The following is a 17,456-nucleotide window of genomic DNA, read 5'->3' as shown; positions in this document are numbered from 1 at the left end:
ACTTTGTGAAATATATTGTATTTGAGTTATATTGTCTTACTGTTTTTTTTTTGTTTTGTTTTTTTTTTTATTTTATTTTGTTTTCTTTATTCAGGTATTTCTTTCTTTCTTTAAATGAATTTCATTTCATTTCCAATTTGTACTGAAATCTATTTGGTCGTATGTACATGTACCTTATTTAAACAGTGTTATCTTGAATTCAATATTTACTGACGAATTGGGTGTTATCTACAAAAACAAATGCCTAAACTTCCTTGTATAATTTTCTAGATAAATGTGGGGTCTTACACGAACTGATTTGATGGAATAACAATGCTAATACATTTTTTGATTTTTATATTGAATGCTGGATTACTCACAGCAGCTGAAGGTAAGATCTGAATATAGTATGAAACGATTACGCTTATTATGAGTGAACAATTTGAAACAGATAATGTACTTTCATCTAGTGCTTATACAACACTGTCATTAACTGTATTGCATCACTAGCAGGTTGATAGAAGACACATGTACAGACATATCAATATAAATAAAAATATAAATAATAGTAAGTCCTATAATCTTCTTGCATTTTCGAACGTTACTAAATAAAAAACATTTTAATATAAAAAAGTCAGATCAGTCATTAATGGAAATAGTGTAATGTAATACGTTATACAATTAAATTGTATGTTTAATGTCTTCTAATGAAAGGTGTTTTACTTGGTAGTAAAAAGTCGAGTCAAATATACAATAACTACGCAGGTTAGTTAAAGTACTTCCGGGAAAAGTATGATGGAATTTACGGATCACTTTAAACCTCTCTTATTTCTACCACATCATAAATATGTTTCAGTAAAAGTTATGATATAAGAAAACAAGCGATCAAAATTACTTCATTTATTTTTTGTCTATATTAAGAATCGACAGTAAGCATGTCAAGTGACACTTAAAGACATATGGACGAACTTCACTTAAAACCGAAAAGTCCTGCGTGATAATTCCAAAAGATCTATATAACCAATACATTATAAAATGTGGCGTTAAAAAGAGTTTTAGAAAAGTGTTATGCCTACGATTTTTAACAATTTTTAATTCGTAATTTCTCTTTTTGTAGAATTGCAATATACAATATTCATCAAATAATAACAATATTGTATGCAGCATCATTATTAAGAATAAAAAATAACTTCCATGCTGAGTTCATTCAACTTAGGGAAATACGATCCTTATGTTTACATCAGGAATAAAAGGGTCTTCAAATGTTTCATCTGTATATCTAAATAGTGAATATCTAAACAAATCAAATTCCATTTATTTGCTTCTAGACAAATGACATTGAAAGAGTAATCAAGGGAACCAAGGTTATAGCGGTAATCAAAAGAATGTAATACAGGGAAAAAAAACAGACATGGAAAACAGACATACACAGCAAAGAACATAAAGTAACTAAAATTATACATACAAAGTAACAAAAGTAAATGAGCAACTCGGACTCAACTAAAAACTGAGAGCATGGACCAGATGCACCGGTAGGGTAAGCGTCCTCTGCTTTTCTAGAAACATAGTTCCCCATAAAATGTCAAGTCCGGGGTAGACAAACGAGGAAATCAATCCTCACAGGATATCAGTATAACTCAGTGGTAACATTTAAATGTAAAAATGGATACATGATTCATGGCCCCACAGCAATAAGATGCACGGTAGATGCGCATCAAACGTTTAAAGGTCATTGGAATGCAACACAGCCAGTATGTGTGCGTAAGTATTTTGATTTAACATGTTTTGTATATTAAATTGATTATATACAACGATCTTAATTTGCTCAAAAGTCAAGTATTAAGTATTATATATATATAAAAAAAAGAAAAACGCGGTTGTGATAAGAAGAAATGTCATCAATTGTCAAAACTCATCTTAATACGTGAACTTTCGTCGATGATCATATTTTAAGTATACAAGGGGATAAAATTAAAATTCCCAAACATAATATGATCAACAAAATGTCAAAATGTGCAATAAAAATGAGTCACGTGATCGATGAATCAAACCTTGGTCGGACCACATAAAGGTCAAAAGTGCAATAGGAAGATGACAAATTTGTAGATTCAAATTTAAATGGTAGGTCAATGAAAATTCCTGTTTTTTTTCAAAACGTGCTGCGTGAAGTCTGAAATATCTACATGGAAGTTAAAAAAGGTTTGTAGTACTCATGAGATGAGATATTAAAAAAAAACATAATAATATTGCCATTTTTTAATTTTTTAAACAAGAATTTTAAACCACTATTGAAATTAAAATTGTTCACATCAGTACAGTCTTCAGAAATACGTCAGTTTTTTGAGAAATTGAACTGAAATCGATGTGTCAAAGCCACACAAATGATACTTTTTTTGACAATTTTAACATTTCAAACAATAATATAACAACATTAAGGTAATTTCAGGTATTTGCAATCATTCCATTTTCAGAAAAAAAAAATGTAATATCATTTTCAAGAATTTGGTCTGAAATATAGAATCACATCCATCAACGTAATGATGATATAGTAAATTTTAACATTTTTACAATACTTTTAGACAAATAGATACATTTAAATGTATATTTAAAGTGTTCGCACACATACACTGTGCCAAATGTATCATTTTGAAGATTTTTGACTGAAATATGAGTGTCGCAACTACCAGCCGGATAAAAATATTGCCAGTCTTAATATTTTTAACAATAATTTTGCACCATTTTTGAAATTAAAACTGCTCGCACCCTTACAATCGGCAAAAATATGTATTTTTTGAGAAATTTGATCGAAATAAATGTGTCAAAGCCACACACATGATACTTTTTTGACAATTTTAACATTTTAAACAATAATATAACAACATTAAGGTAATTTCAGGTATTTGCAATCATTCCATTTAAAAAAAAATGTAATATCATTTTCAAGAATTTGGTCTGAAATATAGAATCACATCCATCAACGTAATGATGATATAGTAAATTTTAACATTTTTACAATACTTTTAGACTAATAGATACATTAAAATGTCAATTTAAAGTATTCGCACACATACACTGTGCCAAATGTATCATTTTGAAGATTTTTGACTGAAATATGAGTGTCGCAACTAGCAACTGTATAAAAATATTACCAGTCTTAATATTTTTAACAACAATTTTCCACCATTTTTGAAATTAAGACTGTTCGCACCCTTACAATCGGCAAAAATATGTATTTTTTTTTTTTGGAGAAATTTGATCGAAATAAATGTGTCAAAGCCACACACATGATACTTTTTGACATTTTTAGCATTTTAAACAATAATATAAGACCATTAAGGATATTTCAGGTGTTTCCAATCATTCAATTTGCAAAAATAATATATCATTTTTAAGACTTCGGTCTGAAATATATATATATAACAACAATCAACAAAAAACCTTATCTGGACAATTTCCTCATGTTTAAGAATAAATTTAGAAATAAAATTTATTCACAATTTAAACATGTATCTATAGTTTTAAGAATATTTTGCATGATTTTTCTCATGCAGCTCGGAATGACAAAAATACATGTAAACAATGCAAATATCGCGTGATTTCGGTAATTTACGAACTCACCGGCGAGATTCTGAAATAAATATTGATTGCACAAAACTTTCTACATCCTCATGCATCATATGCGTAGGATAAAACATTTACTTTACTTTTTCTTTTCGGAATGGGAACAAGGCATAGGACAACAGGAAACAGGTTCATGCAATGGGAATGGAGCTATAGGGAATATACTATGGGGCAATGGGAGATGGGGCTATGCGGAATGGGGCATGGGGTAATGGGGAATAGGGTATGGAGCAAAGGGAAATGCGGGATTGGACATAGGGGTGTGGGGTAGGTGGGAAGTTTATCCCATGCAGGGATACCCATGTGCAATTTATGAGAAAACAATTAGAGGAATTGAAGTATGACATACTAGAAGTTCACTCCGGTTAATTGTGCAGAATATCGGCAACAAATACACAAACTTCAAAAAAGGGATATTTCCAACACGTCAAAATTCAAGCCTAAAAATTAGAACAGGAAACATGGACGATCTGTAAAGAAAAAACAAATAACGCATCTTAGACAAATACACTATCGTAGAAGAGCTATCAACAAAATTGTATATGTCAAAGCTGTTCAGCCTGTCTTTGCGTATGTTTTGTGCCAGTTGGTATGAAGGTTTATCAGGCCTTCCATTAATATGTTGATAACAATTGTGTATATGCACTAAAACATGATGGAACATTTTGTCAAAATATTTCTTTTGATAGCCATATGTTATTTTCAGTGTGTCAAATGTGTTATATCTATTTCATTATAAATAATTTGTCCAAATGTACAGATCATTTCAATATTGTCTTTGAGCAATAATCATCCTGTGAGATTATGATTGATATATCTAGTAAAGTTATCAAAATATACATTTGACAGAAATAAGCCTTGTAACATTTTTCGTCACATTTTGTAGAAACATACTGATATATTGGTTTTATAATTCTAGCGATCTAGTTTCTTTCAGAAATATTTAACCAACGTATCATAAGTATTGGTTAATCAATAGTTAACAGTGACGGTCACGAGTTTTCATTTTTGTGTTTACCGAATTGTCTGAGGAATTCAGTAATAAAGAACAATGAAATATGCAAAAAAATAAGATTGAATTTAAAATCTTTTAACATTGACAATTAAACTTCCAGCTACCATATGTCCAGATTTGAGCGGTTCTGATCTGTTGATTGAACCATCAATCCTCACAGGATATCAGTATAACTCAGTGGTAACATTTAAATGTAAAAATGGATACATGATTCATGGCCCCACAGCAATAAGATGCACGGTAGATGCGCATCAAACGTTTAAAGGTCATTGGAATGCAACACAGCCAGTATGTGTGCGTAAGTGTTTTGATTTAACATGTTTTGTATATTAAATTGATTATGTACAACGATCTTAATTTGCTCAAATGTCAAGTATTATGTAATACAAACAAATAAAAAAAACGCGGTTGTATTAAGACGAAATGTCATGAATTGTTACAAACTCATCTTAATACGTAAAATTTCGTCGATGTTCATATTTTAAGTATACAAGGGGATACAATTAAACTTCCCAAACATAATACGATCAACAAAATGTCAAAATGTGCAATAAAAATGAGTCACGTGATCAGTGAATCAAGCCTTGGTTGGACCACATAAATGTCAAAAGTGCGGCGGGAAGATGACACATTTGTAAATCCAAATTTTAATGGTAGGTCAATGAATATGCATATTTTTCAAAAATTGCTGCGGGAAGTCTGAAATATCTACATAGAAGTTAAACAATGACTTGTAACTTGCATGAAATGAGATATATGGCGTTTCCTTGTATTTTGACGAATATTAAAACAAAACGTTAATGATAGATAACTTCCCGGAACAATTTTCTGGTAAAATGAAATATGCTCTTTGAAAGGAAGTATAAATCAGGTAAATTGAAATAGCGCATGCCACTGCACTTTTGCATTTTCTTAACCATATTCTTTTAACACATAGTGGCGACATAGAAACAAACGCACTGGCGACCTCAGATACGTTGGCATGTGACGGATACGTGTGAGCAACCGTCTAAGTTGCCATAGCAGACTACGCTTTTTTTTTCATTGAATATTGTACTTATTTATAATATAACTTGCAGAAAAGTTACTAGTTGTGTTAAAGATGTCTCTTTTTTTCTGCTGAACAAAACATGGTTACCCCGTTTTTTGTATGGTATCGTAGAAAATATTCCATATCCAACAATTTTGTGGCAATATTTCCTTACATTAGAAATTTGTTACGACTTCTCAATCCCCCAAAAGCTACATAAATGAATACAGAAAGTTCATTTTTTTAAATAACATAGTATGTAGCGGCTTAGTATTTGGTGTACAATTTGAACTCACTAAAGTATTTGTTTTATAATGAATATGAGGTATCATCATAGAAACTTAAAGTTGATGAATAATTTGCCAAATAAGAAGACACCATCGTGGTGCTTTTTCTTCATACATAGATAAAATAATTCAATGATAGTGATTTTGACATAGCTCCCACCCACCCACACACACACACACACATACACGCACAAACATACACAAACACACTTCACCATAGTAGCAAATGAAGTATCATCATTCAAGGAATACATGTTTATAACAGTTATTTTAAGGATGTACATAATTAGCGTTATTTAGCTTTATTGATGTCTGTACATCACTACTTGTATATTTGATTTAATATGCTAGGGATAAGTGTTGCTACATCCACATGTATATTCATGCAATAATTCAAACATTTTATCTTTTTATAGTTCATAGTTAACACATACATGTATGCTTAACAGGAATGGTCATGCTTCTTCAAATTTTCTGAGTTTTCAACTTTTGTTCAGATTAAGATTGCAAAAGAAATGTTTTTTTTTAACATTTTATTTTCAAAATAATTATGTGTACATACAAAGCAATAGTAAGTGTTAGCACATAATAGAAAGTTATGTTGATCATATTGATCACTGTACCTGTCTTATAGCATATTATTCCATTAACACCTCCATCTAGTGGAATGCAGTTAAGACAAAATTTGGCACAGAACCTTTTTCAAATGCACTTTCCATTGAACACATAACTACTTGTATTTCACTAATACATCCAATTTCAATGTACATGTATAATGTGCACATAAATTATGGCAAGTAAATGCTTCCTTCCGTTAACTTTGCAAACAGTTATTGAAATCAAAATTAAATCCTGCATCTAAGTTCCAGGGAATATTTATTCACAATTTCACAATTAATAAGTCAAGTTTCCTGTCAGTCTCAGTTGAAAACTGTTGAAGTTCGATAATATTCTATACTCGATATTCCATCATCAAAGTTCTAGATCTATCAACCATGAGTAAAATTAACCCTGCTGTTCATGGTTTTGAAACAGCTTGGAGTTGGAAAATATCTCTGTAAACAAAGACAGTAAAATTCAAATTAGCATTTCCTTCATGCAATTAAATCACTGGTCAGTCATTTAAAGAGCCACGCATCCGGCCACACGGGTAGAAATGCATCAAAAAAAATTCTTCACACATAATACAAAAAATTGACAAGTCATTGAATATATTATCGAAAAGAAAACGATAACTTGAATTCCCATTTAGTTAGTGTTTATTTAAAAGACATACTTTACAATTTGATTAACACTGTTAAAAGAAGATAATATAAACAGACAGTTACTAATATCAATTTACAATTTGCGATAATGTTAATATATTTATCATTTCAATACACATTTCGGCAGATGAAGATTTTTTCGAATTTGAAACTGATGACAGTTGTTCAATGCATGTTAGTAGGTCAGTGATGAATGAACCCCACTAGGCGGTCCTGCACATAGTTACAACCGTCTTATACCAAAATAAAAAGATTTTAAGATACCACTTACCCAAACGTTGTACTGGTAACATGTATGACCTCAGAATTCGTCGATGATCGAAGTGTAATGTCTCGGTCAATGCAAACATGACGTCTTATTTGTTTACTACAGGTGCTCTGACGTTCCAAGCTGCTCTGTGACGTCAAAATCAATACAAAAAAGGCTGTCAGTTTTGTTATGTCGTGTTTCTTAATAAAGATGAGGGTTTATTCAATCGTTAATGTATAGATTAAAAGAACTAAGGACTACATTTAATACTAAAAATATTCTTTTGTGTTATTTACAAAGATTTTGGCTACTTCGGGAAAAAAATTCTCCCAACTTAAAACGTCATATTTTATGCGCGTGATCAGACATCAACCAGATGTTTAAGAAAACTCCTTAACATTCTCGCGAAAAAAAAATTATGCCGCTGTGAAAGTGTTCTAAACTGTAACCTAGTAACAGGTACTTTAATTTAACAATTTTTTCCGATTTTCATTTGAACGCAATATACATTTCCATGACAAATCGTCGTAGCTATTTTTTTTTAATTTGGAACGATAAAAGTTAGGTATCTAAGAGTAGAATAATGTTCATATCAATTAACATTTTGGCACATGTTCACTATGCAAACAGTTTCTTCGTACGTGAATATATGTTTTTTTTTTCTGTATTGTTTTGCTTTGTTTATTGTTTTGTTTGTTATTGTTTTTGTTTGTTTGTTTGTTTTTGTTTGTTTTTGTTTTTTTGTTTTTTTTTGTATCAATGTTTACATTGATGATGCAACTTCATTTTAATTTTCATCTGCACCTTCTCTAAAAAATAAACTCACACTGTGTTGTTCTTCTTGTCTACCGTATTCACATAGGTGACTAATTTTATCATGTTATTCCTTTCACTATACCTAAAAAAACAAAAAGCAATATAATCACAAGGTATCCTGATATGATACACGTGCAATGTGATATTGGATACCGATTGAATGGAAACGGTAGTATACAGTGTACAAAATCTGGTAACTGGAGTAATATGCCTTCATGCAAGGGTAAATTACATTCTAAATGCTTTTATTTGACAAATATTATGAACAATAATACATGTATGTATAATGAAAAATTGAATTCACGTAACCGACTTTTTCAATTTATAATTAAATATTTTAATTATGTTTATTTTTAATTGTCTAAGAACACATTTGGAACCAAATTAGACGGATATTATAACCACGCTTATTTGTATCATTTTTAACTACACAAATAAAAGAATATGAATATTGCATATAAATTAATTACATGACAACACAGCAATAAAAAGCAAAATGCATTGTGGAGAGAAAATTGAACCATATTATAAATGTGTAGCCCAAATACAGGTGAATAGTCAGTAAACATATGCAATAAACTGTTCGCAGTGTCACTGATAAAATAGCCCTATTCTAAAATATTTTCTTTTAAGCACATTAATCATGTTATGATAATGACGATAAAACATATGTTTGACAGGATAATAATAATAAATAATAAAAAAAAACAGTTTTACAAGAAAGCATTTGATTATTTTGTTGAACAATGTCATCATTACTACCGTTATGCACAAAAATACCGTTGAGCAATGAATACATCAATAGTATTTCCAAAGATATTGCATTGCCTAATCATTATGGTAGAATTTTGCATTGCTTTCAAAGTTGTATTTGAAACAAAATTTGAATACAAATAGAATATAATTCAGAGTCGGTGTCATTTTTTCGTAAGAAAAACACTAAATATTTGAAAGTCTACCGTAGAAATTACATGTACAATTAGAAGGTTTAGTTTTTCTTTGTGTGGTTCCTAAACAAACAGTATACATAAATTACTAGAATTGTTCATCAGTTTGGGGTCTTAAGAAAGGGGTAGTTGAGTTGACACTTGCACTCCCTCTTTTTGATTATTTTGCGCAATATAAGTTAAATGATGAATTATTTTTTCCTTTTAATTATTTCCATAGGCATTAAATGTCCTCTCATCACATTAGAACATTCCAATGTATTGAGCCGAAGTATTAGATTTCCAGAAACAATTCAAGTAAAATGTAATAGTGGTTACCAGTTGAATGGATCGAGTAGTATACAGTGTACACAATCTGGTAACTGGAGTCCTTTACCTACATGTGATGGTATGATATATATATATATATAAAAACGATTCCATGACATGTTTATTCGTATAATATCTGTATCATTCTTATTCATAATGTCTACTTTTGATCGAATTCAAACATTTTACATATCAAAGTTTGTTTAATATTGGTACAAAAACCTGGAAACAGAGGCGATCTTCATAAAAATGGAGACTAAGACTAAAGTACGTTTCTGACATTATTACATTTATTAACCTGACAAATATTCTCTCAATCATGGAACTTGGATAAGATTAAAGACTGAGGTTTCGTAGTAGATGTTCGACTTGAGTGTTTGAGGTCATTGTTTTGATCGACCCAAAGCCGAGTCAAACAAAAGTCTGTAGAGTGAATAGTTATAAACACACCATATAAGAAGATGCTAAGATAAAGTTGGTCCAGAGTTAAAATAATTAGAGTGGCGTAGAATGTTTTCTTGTTGACTGTCGACATATTGAAAATTAGCAGAATCAAATCGCGTTATCGTAAAAATTCTTAGCAAGTCATTCTCAATTGATCAAAACTCGCTTTGCCGTCCCATAATGCCTGAATTGAATTATTCAGAAATAAAAAAAAAACCCTTGAGCAATAGATGCACCAATAGTACTTCAAAAAAATATTGCATTGCGTAGTCATCAAGTTAGAATTTTGAATTGCTTTTTAAGCTGTATTGGAAACAAAGTTTGAATACAGATAGAATATAATTCAGTATCAGTGTCATTGTTACGTAAGAAGAACATTAAATATTTTAAAGTCTACTATATTAAATACATCTACAATTAGCAGGTTGATTTTTCTTTGTGTGGTTCCTAAAACACAGTATGTATACCTTAATGGAATAGAATTGTTCATCAGTATGGGATCTTTAGAAAGGGGTAGTTGAGTTGGTAGTTGGACTCCCTCTTTTTGATAATATTGTGCAATATAAGTAAAACGATGAATTATTTTCTACTTTTAATTATTTCCATAGGCATTAAGTGTCCTCTCATCACATTAAAACATTCCAATGTACTGAGCCGAAGTATTAGATTTCCAGAATCAATTCAAGTAAAATGTAATAGTGGTTACCAGTTGAATGGATCGAGTAGTATACAGTGTACACAATCTGGTAACTGGAGTTCTTTACCTACATGTGAAGGTATGATATATAATAAAACCTATTCCATGACATGGTTATTTGTATAATATCTGTATCATTCTTATTCATAATGTCTACTTTTGATCGAATTCAAGCATTTTACATGTCAAAGTTTGTTTAATATTGGTACAATCTTAAACATCAAAATGGAAAAAACAATTCAGAAATTTCAAGATCAAAGTACATTAAAATGTCCAAAACTTAATAAAAAAAAAACCTGGAAACAGAGGCGATGTTAATAAAAATGGAGACTAAGACTAAATTACGTTTCTGACATTATTACATTTATTAACCTGACAAATATTCTCTCAATCATGGAACTTGGATAGGATTAAAGACTCAGGTTTCGTGGTAGATGTTCGACTCGTGGGTTTGAAGTCATTGTTTTGATCGATCCTAAGCCGAGTCAGACAAAAGTCTGTAGAGTGAATAATTATAAACACACTATATAAGAAGATGTTAAAGTTGGTCCAGAGTTAAAATAATTAGAGTGGCGCAAAATGTTTTCTTGTTGACATATTGAAAATTAGCAGAATCAAATCGCGTTATCGTGAAAATACTTAGCAGGTCATTCTCAATTGATCAAAACTCTCTTGTCCGTCCTAAAATGATTGAAGTGAATTATTCACAAAAATAACATTGTGCAAACAGAGACGATCAGCATACAAAATGTTATCAAAAACTAAGATACATTCTTGCAACATCGTTCCAAATAAAAGCCTTTTGATATCTATGACATGATTATTATCCGAATACAATGAACTTAAAACCTATTATTTTTCAACTCTTCATATTTCTATTCCTTATACTCAGTTAAAATCCCGACTCAGAAACAATATACATCGTTGTTATTCTAAAAAGATGATACAGATAGATACATTTATGTAGTTCTTGGTAGAGATTTGAAAAGCAAATTCTAAATTATATTTCATGTATACCGAAAAGGATGTTTTCAATATAAAAAAAAATTGAAATCGACAACGTAATTAATTGTCTAGTGTGATGGACAAATTTTTCAACAAACGGTCGGCCTTCCACTGAAAACAAATTGTGCTCCTGTACTTGCTGACCTATTTCTTAACTCTTATGAAGCTTAAATTATGGCTGATCTGATACATTAGAGGGCACATGGGGTAATTGGGAATGATGTATGGGGCAATGCTGGATGGGACAATGGGGAATTGGGCGTTGGAAATATTTCTGATTGATCAATCAAAAATAATTGTTTTGCCTTTTTCCGCAACCAACGTACAAATCATAATTATATGACAACAATTAAAAGAGGTTGACAATTTACGCGCTCATACGATTTATAAACATTTTTTTTTTCATATTCGGATTTAAATAATTTTATGTCGGAGACATTTGCATAATTTTAATATTGACAAATTAAACATTTTGAGCAATAAGAAGAAGACAATTAAAAATTAATATGTCATTTTCGCAACCTCGAAAAGTATAATGATATTGCCATTTTTATTTTTTTATTTTTTAAATAATTTTGGACCATTATTGGTATTGAAATTGTTCCTACTCTTACTTTGTCCTCTGCTTTTCTAGAAACACCCGCCGAGTTGCTCATAAAGAGTCAAGTCCGGGGTAGACAAACGAGGAAAGGCAAACTATGACCCGTTGAATAAATCAGTTTTCATGGTGCTGATCGAAACATCATAACGATCCACGAGATCATGATGACGACCATAAAAACTTCTGTAATGATGACTTCAATCTTGTAGCAACATAACCCTGTTCCAGAAGTCATTTTGTTAGACTTTTAGCGCGATACAAAAAGTCTGCGTAGTTTCGACAAGCTGTTGCATAACGTATGAGTTGTGATATAAACACTCCATACGCAGGAGCCGAAGGAATGTTGCCACAGATGAAAGGAAAGTTGACAATTCTGAATGAAAGGTCATCACGTTTGTCGTAAAGTTTGGTTAATAGTTTTCCTTTACCATCAATTTCTAAGTGAAGCTCAAGATATGAGGCTGACTTCACAGTGTCTGTAGTATCCTTTATCTCAAGTTCTGTAGGGTAGATGCGATGTATCAAATCCCCGACATTAGGATTGTTTAAAGATAATACGTCATCTATATAGCGAAAACTGAGATTAAAGGATCTAGCCAAACGATATTCTTTCTTTCTGGTCAGATCAGCTATAAAGTCAGCCTCATAAGAGTGAAGAAATAGGTCACCAAGTAAAGGAGCACAATTTGTTCCCATTGGAATGCCGACCGTTTGTTGAAAAACACGTCCACCACACTGGGCAAATATGTTGTCGATTAAAAATTTCAGCATTTTGTAAACATCTTCCTCTGTATATTTGGAAGATGATTTGGAATTATTTCTTTCTTGGTATGAGAAATCTCTACCAAGAACTATATATTTGTTTCTAGGTGTACAAACACAGTGTGTCACGGCCACACATATGATGCTTATTTTGACAATTTTAACATTTTTAACAAAAATATAAGAATATAAGGTAATTTCAAGCATTTGAACTCATTCAATTTGCAAACAAATATCTAATTTTAAAGAATTTGATCTGGAATCTATTTATCACAGCCATCACATCAACACAATACAGATATAGACAATATTAATATTTTTGAATATAATTTTTGACTGATAGGTTTATGAAAATTGTTCGCACACATACTCCTTTGAAAAATATGCCATTTAAAGATTTTTGACTGAAATTTGAGTGTAACAACCACCTTCCTGATACTAATATTGCCATTTTTAATATCTGAATATATTTTGAATCATTATTGAAATTAAAATTGTTCGCACCCTTACAATCTGCAAAAAAATATTTTTTGAGAAATTAGACTGAAATAAATGTGTCACAGCCATACATACATTTGACAATTTTGATATTTCAAACAATAATACAAGACCATAAAGGTAATTTTAAGTGTTCGCATTCATTTACTTTGTAAAATATCTCATTTTCAAGAATTTAGTTTGAAATATATGTATTACAACCATCAACATAATATTGAAATAGACAATTTTAACATTTTTACAATAATTCTAGACTAATAGGTATATCAGAAGTGTTCGCAAACATACACTTAAAAAAATATGTCATTTTGAAGATTTTTGAGTGATATATGAGTGGATGCTAATATTGCCATTTCTAAAATTTCAAATAATAATTTTGAACCATTATTGAAGTCAAAATTGTTCGCATCCTTACAATCTGCAGAAATATGTCATTTTTTGATAAATTGGACTGAAATAATGTGTCGCAGTCACACATATGATGCTGATTTTGGCAATTGTTTACATTTACTATCAATCTATCATTGAAATTGAATTTGTTTGCACCTATACCGAAATATGTTATTTTGTGAAACTGGGACTGTACACATATGGAAAAGTGTTTCCCTATTTTAAATTTTAAATAAAACAAGAATATCCATTTTTAGAATCATTATAGAAATGAAATTCATGCACAATTTATATATATATATATATATATATATATATATATATATATATCTACAGTTTTAAGAATAATTTGGCTGATTATTTCTCATGCAGCTCGGAGTGGCGATAATGCATGTAAACAATGCAAATATGGCGTGATTTCGGTAAATTTCGGACTTGGCGGCGAGATTCTAAAATCAATATTGATTGCACGCACAAAACCTTTTGCATCCTATTATCATATGTGTCTATTCGTCAGATCAAATCGTTGACAATTACGTATCAGTTGTTTGAATTGATTAATGTAAAGTTGAGGTTTCTTTATTCTAACATTAAATTAGAGCTGGTAAAATGATGTTTTTTACATCGTTACATTTTTACAATATTCCATACAACGTGAAATATGATATGTATAATGTGGTCCTATTTCAAACACATGTTATGTTGAATTTCTACACGGTCAAGTTCGATCGAAAAATGATGACTAAAAAAAGAGTGATATAAATCTGAGACAGAATTTTTTTGGATTCTAATATGAACTGTCAACATGATATCAATGAATTATGAACCGTATTTAAATAGAGCGGTATTCTGAAGTCTGTTTAAATACAATGTATAAACAACACTAACATGTTGGTTCGTTTTTTCGTTCAATTATACACAGAATGTGAACATTTTCTTAGTTCACGGCTTTATATAGATTCATCAAAAAAGGAATTTTTCTTTATAAATATCATTCAAACAATATAACAGGAGATTATTCATATCATATATCAGTTAAAATATTGTTGTTCCTATTTTTCACAAAAGCATTATTATCTGCATTTCCAATATGTATGAGATCTGAAATATTCCTATTTCACTTAAATTGGTATTGAGTGTTCAACCATTACATTAAACCATTCTAATGTATTGCACCATATAAAGAAGTTCCCAGAAACAATACAAGTAGAATGTGATAGGTTTGCGTATTGAATGGAAACGGTAGTATATAGTGCACACAATCTTGTAACTGGAGTCAGTTACCTACATGTGATGGTGAGTTATATAATGAACCCTTGCATTTGATAGGTATTATAGACAATTTGCATTTTTCGGGTATCTAGAACTAGCAATTTGGTTCACATTACCACATTTATTGAAATTTGTATATTTAAACATTTTTTAAGATTTTTGTTTGTTTTGTTTTAGTTTTTGCAGTCGCGATATCTAGACGCACACTAAGCGCTAAGCGCAGGCTTGAACGTCGAACAATTTTATAGCGTGTTTCGTATGAAGAATAGAAGAGTAAAATAAACAATTATCAGAAACATTGAAATCTTGAATATACACGAAAATCGGAATTTTCACTATATGTCCGTTTCTGTGTTTTACTTTGTTTTGATTTCCTTTTTTTTAAGTTTAAGTTTGTCGTCTGTCATTTAACATTCATAGATCACTTTTTTACTTTAAATTTGCTCAGTATCAATGACAGATTTATTCAAGCTGATGTTAGACAATTAAATATCAGTCATTTTAGGTGGCATACATTTGCTGAAAGAAAATTAGCATATTATTGTCTGTTCATTTGTTTGTTTTTGTTGTTTGTTTGTTTGTTTGTTTGTTTTGTTTGTTTGTTTGTTTTGATTTGATTTGTTTTGTTTTGTTTTTTTTTTTTTGTTTTTTTAGGTTTTTTTTAAATATTCAAAATACATTTTGCATTTTAGCAGGTCTGTGTCTATATTAGTTTGAAGAAACTACGGAAACTAAAAAACAAACCTATAACACTGATGTCCGTCAATTACAGTAACCATTTTATACATAAATCATTTCTGAATTATAATAAGTTCAAGGATTAATTCAACGGTTCTAGCAAAATGAAATTGAAATGAAACAAAAATGCTAAAACTTCTTATTTTCTTTTGCTTTGTAACTAGATATTAACCCATAAATAAATGTCACCCAAAGGAAGTTTGAAATCGAAATTGTATAACACAAGTGGTAATGTTGACTCTTCCTTTGAACACATCCCCTTACTAAGTTGCCATGTATCACAATGTCAGCCTGTCACTGATATAATGGCACTGATGTGCATGGATTCTGTACACTGTTTTTTTTTTTTAATATAAAGTCAATACTGTCAAATAAGCTTCTATAACAGGAATATTATCAGAATGTTGATATGATCACAACATAAACTATCTTCAGTTAGGTTTTATGTTTCACCAGGTTGACTATATACCCACCGAACGTGTGGCTTATTGAATTTTACTCACCTGCAGTGGGACAACTGTCACTAGTTAAACAGGACAAACCACATTTTTTGGACTTAAAATTGCTCTAGATTCCTTGTGTTTTGGGGTGTTGATCTTTTTGGATTATACTTATTTTTTTATAATACACTTAAACATCTTCAACATTTATTACATTTAGCTGTAACAGTGTCCATGAAATAATTTTGGCGGCTTATCAATAATGTAAACGCCATATTCATGTCAGCTTGGAACTGAAATGTTTACGTTTTTTAAGGTTCCATATATCCTGACTTGATTTTCTCCGATTTATTGTTTGAACCATTGATCCTGAGTGTGCATTAGTATTATTCAGTAGTATATATAAGAAAGAGACTTTAATTCAGTGTCCCACATCTATAAAGTGTGCAGTGGTTTGAAAAAGAACGATTAAAGGACTTTGGAATGAAAGAACCAATATGTACGAGTAAGTGTTCCATACATATAGTTCACCTTTAAAAAGAACTTACTCTCCTTACATCTACTCTCACGTGCTCAAAACTTCACGGGGAATCCTGGTTCACTTTATTACTCTATAAAGTACACTTAATCAAACAGATGATTTGAAAAAAAGTTCATTTAGGCCGAAGGTAGACAGCAATAATGATACCTCCGTTTATTTTAAGTTATTTAAGAGTATCGTCAAAAAGTTAAACAAAATAGCATCAGGGAATACCTCAACAACGAGAATGATGCCCCTGTCGACCGTAAAGTTATGATAATATCAACAACAAAATAAAATCATTTTTGAATAGTTTTCCAGAACAGTAATTTATAAATGTTAGTGGTATTTTGATTGCTTAATAATTAGAGGTAGAAATCTGACTATATTTGCATGTCGACAAACATGTCACACGGGTAAAGAGTCCTTTTTTACATTTGAAAAAGTAGTCAAGGGAACCAAGGTTCTAGCGGAAATCAAAAGAAAAAAATACAGGGCCAAAGATCAAACATGGAAAACAGACATACACAACAAAGAAAATTAAGTAAGTAATAGTATATATACAAAGTA

At 30.5% G+C, this 17,456-nt stretch overlaps 2 protein-coding genes across 9 annotated transcripts in view; both read left to right on the top strand.

Annotated features, from left to right (window-relative positions):
• The window catches only part of LOC148605233 (putative apolipoprotein(a)-like protein 2), a 68,033-nt gene that overhangs the window by 17,235 nt on the left and 33,342 nt on the right, over window positions 1-17,456 (top strand). The window lies entirely within an intron of this gene.
• The window catches only part of LOC148605234 (P-selectin-like), a 38,819-nt gene that overhangs the window by 7,872 nt on the left and 13,491 nt on the right, over window positions 1-17,456 (top strand). For 2 of the 8 annotated variants that reach the window (XM_088548021.1, XM_088548016.1), the window contains exons 1-4: window positions 1,595-1,740; window positions 4,716-4,913; window positions 9,431-9,598; window positions 10,572-10,739. The exons of 1 other annotated variant lie outside the window; for it this stretch is intronic. In XM_088548021.1, the coding sequence (XP_088404147.1) occupies window positions 1,650-1,740; window positions 4,716-4,913; window positions 9,431-9,598; window positions 10,572-10,739 (625 nt within the window). In that variant the 5' untranslated portion in view covers window positions 1,595-1,649. Of the gene's footprint in view, window positions 1-211; window positions 371-1,594; window positions 1,741-4,715; window positions 4,914-8,340; window positions 8,487-9,430; window positions 9,599-10,571; window positions 10,740-17,456 lie in introns of those variants that run through there. 5 more of the 8 variants (XM_088548020.1, XM_088548019.1, XM_088548018.1 and 2 more) reach the window with 4 other exon arrangements.

The sequence above is a fragment of the Perna viridis genome, chromosome 10 (genome assembly GCF_037379345.1).
Source record: "Perna viridis isolate PV_CMFRI_1.1 ecotype Kerala chromosome 10, ASM3737934v1, whole genome shotgun sequence".
NCBI classification, from domain to species: Eukaryota; Metazoa; Mollusca; class Bivalvia; order Mytilida; family Mytilidae; genus Perna; species Perna viridis.
The sequence above is the reverse complement of the archived record's forward strand: the minus strand, read 5'-3'. Positions and strand labels throughout refer to the sequence as shown.